The 10,586-nt window shown below is 35.0% G+C and overlaps 1 protein-coding gene and 1 pseudogene across 2 annotated transcripts; one reads left to right on the top strand and one right to left on the bottom strand.

Moving 5' to 3' along the window:
• The first annotated feature begins 1,290 nt into the window (after positions 1-1,290).
• Positions 1,291-3,155, top strand: LOC143600524 (putative pentatricopeptide repeat-containing protein At3g49142). The gene has a single exon (XM_077078190.1). The coding sequence runs from the start codon at positions 1,366-1,368 to the stop codon at positions 2,926-2,928; it is 1,563 nt and encodes a 520-aa protein (XP_076934305.1). The 5' UTR covers positions 1,291-1,365; the 3' UTR covers positions 2,929-3,155.
• Positions 3,156-4,038: 883 nt separating this feature from the next.
• On the bottom strand, positions 4,039-8,629 carry LOC143600526 (lycopene epsilon cyclase, chloroplastic-like; annotated as a pseudogene). Its single transcript, XR_013147487.1, has 10 exons — positions 8,262-8,629; positions 6,462-6,633; positions 6,248-6,383; positions 5,693-5,803; positions 5,510-5,612; positions 5,292-5,435; positions 5,109-5,217; positions 4,939-5,035; positions 4,686-4,817; positions 4,039-4,085 (listed from the first exon to the last, which is right to left on the bottom strand). The product of XR_013147487.1 is annotated as a lycopene epsilon cyclase, chloroplastic-like (transcript).
• Between the last annotated feature and the right edge of the window lie 1,957 nt (positions 8,630-10,586).

The following is a 10,586-nucleotide window of genomic DNA, read 5'->3' as shown; positions in this document are numbered from 1 at the left end:
CATAAATGATAGAAAGTAGTTTTGAGTTAGTATTTGCTTGTCATTTTGTTATAATCGTTTTGAATTTAATGAATTTTTTTTTTCATATAACTTTCTAATTCTAAGTTTCTTTAGTAAAGGAACACCGGGAGGCCTATGTGGTGTTGGAATGTAAACAATATCATACCGGTATCAAAATATTTAGGGTGTGTTTGAGATTCCTTATTCAAGCATAAAAGGACTTCTTGTAAAAATGACTTATAACATTTGACTTTTTTAAAATGAGTTTTCAAGAAAAGTGTTTGGATTAACTTATGAGCAATAAGTTAAGCACGGTTTGGAATAGACTACACTTTGTGTTTTATAATCGAAGAGAGGGTAGCCAGGGTGTAGTTGATAGCTGCATATGTTAGATTAATGGTGGTAGGGATGTAGTTTAGAGCCGCATGTGTTAAATGATGATAGTAGAGATGTAGTTGAGACATGTAATAGTTAATTGATGGTGGCAGGGATATATAGTTGAGAGCTGCAATGGGTTTTTTGGTGGTGACAGAGTTGAGAAGGGTGGTACCAACCTAAAAGTTTATAAAGTTAGAATTTCTTAATTTTTAAAAAACTTCCTTTTTACACTTGCTAAGAAGCAGGGCCGGCTTCGAAAATCGGAAAAAAAAAATCGGGCCGAAGGCAAAAAATATTTTGGGTCTAAAGTAAATAAGAGTATTTTCTTGGGTTTAAACTTTAAACAATTTAATTTTTAAATTGGTTTTCTTGGTTATGATCTGAGTTGTTTAAAAAACTAATGTATAAATATAGGCTAAAACATGTTTCAAATGATGCTAGAACCCACAATCTTTTAGTTGGGAGTCATACCCTTTGCCACTAGACCAAGTTAGTTGTATTGTAATTGTGTTAAAACATTAAGTATAGATATAGTTTTTCATCAAAATACATATAATTTAAAAAAAATATTCCGGGCCTATAGCCGTCGACTACCCTGCCATATGCCATAGCCGACCTTGCTATGAAGTTAAAATCCAAAAGAACTTATAGGTTACCAAACATCTTTTCATTATTAAATTTAAAGGATATTATTATTAATTTTCTTACAATTAATAAAATTAAATTATAGAAAATCTAAAAATATATATAAATATTAAAAACGATTAATGTGAAAAAACAGCGTAATACAAGTGATAAAAGCTAGTATTATATAGAAGAAAGTTTAATTAAAAATATTAATGGGTTACTAACAACATGTATTTAACCTGTTTAGACATGAATTAGAAATGAGTCCTAAACAGTAACTTTAAGACACGAAACACAATCTTAAATCCAAACCCAAACCCGATAATACGGTGAATGAATTTGTTAATTTGATTTGCAGGAATGCTACTCAGCTTAATAAAGATACCAAAACCTTATTCAACCTCCATTAGATGCTTCACATCATTCAATTCAAAACAAGTTTCACACGAATTAAACCGAATATTAACCAAATGTGAAGGCAGCATAACCTGCATTACCAAAACACATGCCAAGATCATCACAGGAGGCTATGAACAAAATCTTTACATTGGGTCTAAGCTTATCAACATGTATTCTAAGCTGGGTCAGTTTTACATGACCCATGCACGCCAGGTGTTCGACAAAATGCCCAAACGAGACGTTTTCTTATGGAACATGATGATTCAAGCGTACGCGAATTCGGGGTTGTGTAACGAGGCGTTGGTTGTGTATAATGAGATGTGTGAGGAAGGTTTGGCGTTGGATGAGTACACGTTTACGTTTGCGATAAAAGCGTGTGGCGTTGTGAAAGATGAGACGACGGGGCGTGGTGTTCATGGGCGGGTGGTTAAGATCGGGTTTGGTGGTAATGTGTTTGTTGGGAACGCGCTTGTGGCGTTGTATGGGAAGTGTCGAATGATGGAGGAGTGTAGGAGGGTGTTTGACGAGATTTTGGATAAGGATGTTGTTAGTTGGAATACGGTTATTTCGGGATTGGCGAATAATGATTGCGTTATCGAAGCTATTGATGTTTTTCATACCTTTTTGCATAATGAGTGTTGTATAAAACCTATAAAACCAGACCATGCAACTTTAGTTAGTATCTTGCCTGCGTGTGCTCAAGTAGCCGAGATTCGGTTAGGGTTTTGGGTGCATTGTTACACAGTGAAAACCGGGTTGACAAACGATGCTATGGTGGGGAGCGGTCTGATTTCCGTGTATGCAAACTCTGGACATTTGGACTATGCGCGTCACGTGTTTGATGAGCTACACGAAAGAAATGTTATGGTGTGGACCGCTATGATGAGGGGGCACGGTATGCACGGGAACCCACACGAAGCGCTCGGTTTGTTCTCAAACTTTTTGGAAAGCGGGTTTCAGCCAGACGGGGTTGTGTTTTTGTGTTTGTTATCGACGTGTAGCCACGCAGGGTTGGTTGAAAAAGGGTGTGAAGTTTTTAACTTAATGGTGGATTACGGTGTTGAAAGGTGTCATGAGCATTATGCGTGTATGGTTGATCTATATGGTAGAGCGGGTTTGGTTACGGAGGCGGTTGAGTTTGTGAAATCGATGCCTGTGGTACCCGGGAAAGATGTGTATGGTGCGCTTCTTGGTGCGTGTAGGATGCATAATAATATTGAACTGGCTGAAGTTGTTGCTGAGAAGTTGTTTGTTTTGGATCCGAATAGTGGTGGGCGGTATGTAACTATGGCTAAAATATATGGGGATGGAGGGCGGTTGAAGGATGCTGCAGCGGTTAGGAAGGTAATGGTGAAGAAAAATATTAAGAAACCGTTCGGGTTTAGCTCGATTAAGGTGGATAGCGTGGTTCATACGTTCGGGGTAGAAGACGAAACTCATAATAGAAGAATGGAGATATTTGAGACACTTGCAGGGCTTGATGAGGTGATGGGATTTGATTACCAAGTTGAAGCACATTGCTAGAACACTAACATCTTTTAGCTTTTCAAGAGTGTCTAAATTTTTTGAAAATATACATGGCAAACAAAGTTTTTCTAATTTAAAAGTTTCTAAAAGCTTTGAAAATTTTCCTTGTCAAATGTAATCATAAATACATTGTTCTGTATAAATAATGAATAGTTTGAGCTATTTATATAAATGTATTGTTGTGTTCTTTTAATTGTTTTTCTCTCAAAGTGAATCACTAGTGCTAGTTTTATTCACTCACTTTTTCAAATGTTAACATGTGTTGTTGATGTTAATTGTATATTAAAATCAATGGGATTTTTTGTTTTTATATAATTTATCTTGACAAAGTTATATGTGGTATAGACCAGTCGTGGATCTAGAAGAAAAGTTGAGAGGTAGCACAAGCTAACAATATTTGTTCAAGGGTAGCCGATACATAAAACGAAAGAGGAAAAAAGTTTTTACACTAAAAATTTACTTCGTCATGAAAGTTAAGGGGTAGCGCGGGCTACGCCTCAACCATGGCATTCGCCGCTGATATAGACCATGGCAAAAGAAACAAGGCCAAAACAGACCGGGTGTAAAGATTTACATTGAATTGTCGGTTTAGATACCGCCTGTAGAGTTTTAGTAAAGAGATTTTAGAGGGTTTCGACTACAAATATATACTCTTACTATAAGAGACATTAACATAATAATAATGATGTCAAGTATCATTAAGAACATCAATGATCTTTTAAAACATCATATCATGTCATTGTCTTCATTAGTTGTGAATTAGGTGCATGTATGTAGTACTAACATATTTAAAAACATTTATTTACTATTGCACACTCCTACACAGTATGAGTGTGCTTGCTTATAATATAAGAAACCACTTCATCAACATTACTCCAAGAAACACAATTGATGATTGTGTTGATGTAAGGGTACAACACACAAGGTTTATAGTTTATACATATATATGCAAGATGTGCCTATAATAATATATCTAAACCGACTGCGACTAGAGTGTGAGATATGCTTTTACCATAGTTGCTCCTGTTGGGTCGGAAAGCAAGTGTCTCACCAGCCCCATTCTCAGGCTTTGTGGCGCTATGATAAACATGTAAAACGCAAATACTATTAGGTCGGTTGAGGATAGGGACGATCCAAGAAACCCCCACCACATCCTGCATTCAGACAACATTATACATATTAGTGTTATTCTCACATTACGGGTTACACAAATATGTATGGAGTTTGGTTTTTATATAATATGGCAAAAAAAGAAAAAAAACAAGCCTAATGACAAAAATGCCCATAATAACTTTCTTAATGACGAGTAGACGATAATACCGCTTGCTTACACCGTTTACTAAACATGTGAAATCCGTACACTTTTTCTTTGGTTTGTTCATTTAATTATAAACAACCAATGTTTCTTTCATTTCATTGTATGCATATGAGCATTGTTGGCATGCATGTAACATTTGTAGCAGACAAAGGTTTATGTATCTAAACAAAATTATTAAATGTACAATTTAAATCAAGACTAATGTGAAAAAAAAAAAAAACAACAATGAAACTTTATGTTAAAATAATATGTCTGATTTTGCATTCTTAAACTTGAATAAATGAACAGGTTTTGCCTTTTTGCATGATCAAGTCTCTAAACTTAAATACTATCTGTACCATTGACCATGACCATAATATATATGTCAAGATGGATTTGAAAGTAGTTAATATAAAGTAACGAATGTAAGGATGGATTTGAAAGTAGTTAATATTACCTTGCTTTGAGATGTTGGGCGCGTATCTTCCGAGATCAAGCATCTGTTTTGAATTTCCTAGTCCTCCTAATATTTTCGCAATTACGGCTGCGTAATTAGGAGCTTCTGATAGTGATCTCACAACCGAATATCCTATTTATCAAATTACAAACAAAATGGTCATTTTTTCACAAGATTTGGGTTTTGCTTGGACCATTTCTTCATGACATTCATTTTAACAAATAACAAATATATAGTTAGCATTTTTTTGTACCTGTGGCTGGATGCACCATGCTAGCAGCAGCACCAAATGCAAGGTTCTTTTGTTCTGTATTTGGTAAGGATCCACCTACCGGAATATACGACCATTCCTTCCAAGCCAACAAAATACTACCAATTTAGTAAGCTCAAAAGTCAACACGTGTATTGATTTAAGGAGAGTACCTCTTCATAAGTTTTGGTTATTCGGATCCCCATTGTCTTTAGTCTTGACATAAGTTTTGTCTTCAATAACTCAAAAAGGCATCGCCTCTTTTGAAGCTAAACAAGTTTCCTGCAATCATCTTTGGCATCTTATCATACAGGCTAAGATGGTAATCATGAGTTTTAAATGAGCATTGAACAAACCTCAAAGAACACTTTAGTTGGAGACATGGGCATGACATAAAGGAACGTTGGATATTGTGCTTCTACTGAATCAGACTTATGCTTAGTGTAGTCTCGATAATCCATGAAAACCATTAGGCTTGGATCATAAGGTATGCTTTCAACCTGCAGTAGTAATCATATGTGAAATGCATGGCAATGACAAGTGTGGGGTGTCAAATCACTAGATTTTTTTTTACCTCAACCTCTACACCATAAGCCGTTTGAACACAAACACGGGGACCACCAAGCTCATACTGCAAAAGTTTTCCTGAAGCTGCTCCAGATGCAACGGTAGCAAGCCTATTTCAAACCAATAGTATCACTATAGGTGTCTACTTTTTAAGTTTGGAATCCAGATGACTAGCAACATAACAGTTTACCTGCATGGAATTGTGATATTGCCTTCACACTCAATGAGACTCTGGCCATTTGGAGCTTCAGTAATCCGTTCCACTTTCGAGCTCAGATATGAAACACCTGACTCCACACACCTAAAAATTATATAGTTTGACGGTGCTTTAAAGGATATAGACCTTTCGTCAAGTGTCGATATTGTACTTGGCTCTTTTTGTTCATAAAATGGTAATTTAAGTTTTAGCTTACTTGCTATTATGGTGCTTATGCCACATTGCAATTTGTTAACTTGTTAGAACATCATAAATCTTTTTAAGAAAGATGAAAGTTTAACTGAAAGTTAGATGACCAGTTGACCATGTATGAACAAAGTTGAAACTTTAATGACCATATATGAACAAAATGTGAAACTCCAATATCATGTAATTGATTTAGTGGTACAACCGGTTACTACAAGTAACTTAATAGTATGTAAATTGAAAGTTTAACGACCATATATGAATAAACCAAAAATAGAAAACTTAAGTGAAGGAGGTTGCTATTCTGTGGCATTTTCCCAAATACCTAAAGAAAAACAATACCTTCTCAACAACTCCTCATGAAGTAAACCACGACTAACTCGTCCATAGGCACGTCCTATGAGGATGGGATCATTGTCATCAAGATATACAACAGTATCCCGCCAAACATGTTCAATACAACCCTCAAGTCCAAGACCTGAAAAAATATAACAAAAATGATGGCATCAAACTAGTATGATCTTAGTTTGACCTACATAGTAAATTTATACCATACCTATAAATTCATCTTCCCAAACACCGTAATTATTTGTAAAAGGAAGATCAGGCCCAATCAGCCCAACATTCAAGCCTCGCTTGGCTGATTCTGCAGCAAGAGCAAGCCCAGCAGGACCACAACCGATTACAACCAAATCCAATATACAATCTCCTACCGGTATCCTCGGCAGCTGCATAAACGAAGGTACTTTTTTCAGGAAATAACAAACAACTAGCCGATTCAAAGTTAGCTACCTTACAATAAGATCCTATCATTCAAGCATATTCAAGTTTCTTAACCTTTTTAATATCCATAGTTCTCGTGTATGCAAAGAAAACCGCAACCAGTTGTTATCTCATCAATTCTTAAATTAACAAAGTTTAAAAAACCTGATTATATCTGAATCCTGAAGTAATAAACATCCTAACAAACTATCAAAGTGCATAAAAATAGTCAATAGACAGTAATTATTCATCAATTCTCACATAAACCTTTAAAATTCCCCTTACTATATGATTTTACTGAATATAGCAATTAATTAATTGTCCACTAACAAACAAAATGCCATCTAACTTAAAAAAATTAAAATAATTATAAAAGCTCAAAGTACAAGTAGTGCATGTCATAAAGCTCAAGTACAAGTAACCACAGTGTTAAATCCAAAACAATAACCTAATGATTCAAATAACTCTTGTGAAATTTATACTTCTCTTGTGTATGCAAGAAACCTGTAACCAATTGTTATCTCATGAATTTTGAAACTAACAAAGTTCAAAAAACCTGATTATATCTCAATCCTGAAGTAATATACATCCTAACAAATTATCAAAAATGCATAACAACTAAAATAGCCAATAGACATAAGCTATTCAAGATTTCTCACCATAAACCTTCAAATTCCCCTCACTATAAAATTTTACTAAATATAGCAATTAATTAATTGTCCACTAACAAACTTAATACTATCTAGATTCCATAATTAAAATAATTATTAAAGCTCAAAGTGCAACTAGTGCATGTCATAAAACTTAAAGTACAAGTAGCCACCGCTCAAACCTGACTATATCTTCATGGGGTGTAAACGAGCCGAGCCACACCTGAGGTCGGCTCATTTATTATTTATTAATTAATTTATATGCGTTTTTAGTTACATTTATATATCTGGAGAATAGGTGAATAACCTTAAACGAGCCTAAGCTCGGCTCGAGGTCGGTAATGTAGTGTGAAGTTAATACATAGACGTCTAAAAAGAGGTAAAACTTAAATATACACAAAAGACTTGTTTGGGCTCGACGAGCCTCCCATACAAGGCTTGAGCTCGAAAAAACTCGACTGATTTTCAGCTTTTTATCGATCCGAGTTCGCGAATGGCTTGGCTCATTTGCACCCTAACTATATATGAATCCTGAAGTAATAAACATCCTAACAAACTTATCATAATGCACAAAAATAGTCAATACTCAATACACACTAGTAATTCATCAATTCTCACCATAAACCTTCAATATCCCCCTTACTATAAAATTTTACTAAATATAACAATAAATTAATTGTCCACTAACAAACTCAATACTGTCAAGACTTGATATAATTAAAATAATTATTAAAGCTCAAAAAACCTGATTATATCTAATTCCTGAAGTAATAAACTATCAAAATGCATAAAAAAACTAAAAATAGCCGAATACACTCTAGTATTAAAATAACTACCAGAGCTCAAAGTACAAGTAACCACAGCATAACATCCAAAACAACAACAGATAATAATAATAATAATAATAATAATAATAATAATAATAATAATAATAATGAATAAACCTTGTCAGAGAGCCTAGACTGTGTATCCATGGCCTTATTCCGTTGCATTTGCACAAACACCACTTCCGATCCACCTGCCTTCACGTAATCCTCCTCTTCCGCTTCCGTAACCACTACACAGTTATCTCTCTTCGCACTGCACCTAATCCGCTTCAACGACGATGATGATAACGATAAACTCGTAATCCTACAATGCTGCAGCAACGAGAACTCATGCCTGATGCTGTAATTCGTTAACCTAGGGCACGCGTATGCCGCCATTGTTGCAGCTCGAGCTCCAAAACACTCCATTAACGGTTACGAATCGAATTAACGAATTATAACTGATAACTTACTTCGATGACGTCATTGAGAGTGTTTGTTGAAGAAGAATTGTGTAACGGAAATTGGAAGATAATAATTATTAAATACTAGTAATAATAATATCTTGGAATTGGGATTCGGCTTCTATCTCTTTCGCGAGAGGTTTGGTTTGAATGAATGGACAGGAGGTGATGAGTTTAATGCCACGTTGTCTGTTTTTTACGCACTCTTTTGACGTGGCAACACCTTATTGGTTATGGAAATGCTCGCGGTACTAACCAAAGTTGAAAACAAATATATCATTCGGTCAAATTGATTTGGCTTTTAAAACATGTGGATGAGTCCGTACAACGTTTGATGTGACGTCACGTTATTATAAAAAAATATTTTATAACAAAGAGATGTGGTGTATTAAATTACTGATTCTTACCGGTTATGTTGTTTGATCTTAGCAGGTTAGAAAACTTTATTAGTATGATATCATACTCTTGGACCGTCATACTTTCATTGTCGTTATACCCATTGTAGCAACAATGCATGTTGTAGGTTTTGTTTATGGTGCCTCATATAGTCCTAGACAAGTTGTATAGGTCTATACGACTCGTACAAACCTATACTGCCCATATAGGCAAAACAAAATTTAATATTTTTTGATTAGTTGAAAACTATAGTCGTTTGAAGATGGAGATGTTGGTTAAAAGCAAGTCGTTTGATGATGGAGAGGTTAGTTAAAAACAAGTCGATTGATGACGTGCCAAATTACTTTGACAAAAACCTTTACGAGTATACGAGTCATGGTGAAAATTTTGAAATATAATGAACAAGAATGAGACACTATGGCCTATACGAGACATATAGTTCATCGACGAAGAACTATACGAAGTGTAAAGGGCCTATATGAAGCATATAGCATCACGAATAACTATATGAGACATTAGGGCCTATACGACTTTTATAGACCTATACGAGCCGTATAGGTTACAAAACGCCATGACTCAGATTTCTCAGTTTGTATGTCAGGCACATAATGTCTATGCGGGTCGTATAGGCTTATACAATTCGTGCATGCCTATATAAACACCATGAGGGTGTGTTTATATATAACATCCCTATATAGTTAGTATATGATGATCATGCTACGTGGTGATGATGTGTTTATTGTCACACCCCGACTTAGGGCCTAGGCGTGTGACCACAAGTTGGTACCTGTTTTGTAAATACATCAGAGTTGTGGGTTTTATTTCAGCGGAAGTCTTTAATAAAATATTATTACTTTGAAAACTTATTAAAAAATCGGGTTTAAATATCCGTTCATCGTTTACAATACATTTCTTTAGAAAACATAACTCTTTGTAATATTTTGAAATAAAATATCTGAGCTATCAGATAACATCTAATGATTATAACTCCAATCTTCTATTCCTCTTTGCTTGTATAGTCTAACCTTTCTTGTTTCCCTGTAACATGGGGGAAAAATACGTCAGCGCAAAGCTAGTGAATAACGCTGATTCTAAAATCTCTTTTTGAATACCTTTGTGAAACCAACAATAATACCTTTGTGACTACTCATTAGGCACCCAACTAAATTGGGATCAAAATACCCTAAGTACCATGTACAATTAATTATATACACAATATCATTTCTCTGAACAATCCCGTAGATCTCCAGAGGCATGTTGATGATATGCATGGCCTCGGGGAAATGCCGAATCACCATGTATGAATGGATCCAGACACATGTATACTCTTACTCAGAGTGTCCGTTTCTTATTATTGTACACAAAATTTTAAGGATTCGTAAATCCTATGCAAACATTCTGACTCAATATAAAAGGTTTGGGGCGTATTCACCTTTTATGTTTATAATCAGTTTCTGATACTGATTCATGTTTTCTGTTCTCTTCTTCTTGTTTCGTTACCTCGGACCTATAGTACGAGAATAACCTTTATATAAATAACTAGATCAACGATCTAGCTTTAGACCTTTAGTCTATTTCGTATAGCTTTAACCTTGATGAAAAC

Source organism: Bidens hawaiensis, unplaced genomic scaffold, assembly GCF_021521415.1.
Source record: "Bidens hawaiensis isolate Kalapana, Puna unplaced genomic scaffold, B.hawaiensis_p1.1 tig00054229_1, whole genome shotgun sequence".
Classification (NCBI taxonomy): Eukaryota; Viridiplantae; Streptophyta; class Magnoliopsida; order Asterales; family Asteraceae; genus Bidens; species Bidens hawaiensis.
Note: the sequence above shows the minus strand (reverse complement) of the source record. Positions and strands in the feature narration are given on the sequence as shown.

What these genes read in the sequence shown, in the direction of transcription:
- LOC143600524 (XM_077078190.1), top strand. Translation starts at nt 1,366, where the DNA reads ATGCTACTCAGCTTAATAAAGATACCAAAACCTTATTCAACCTCCATT.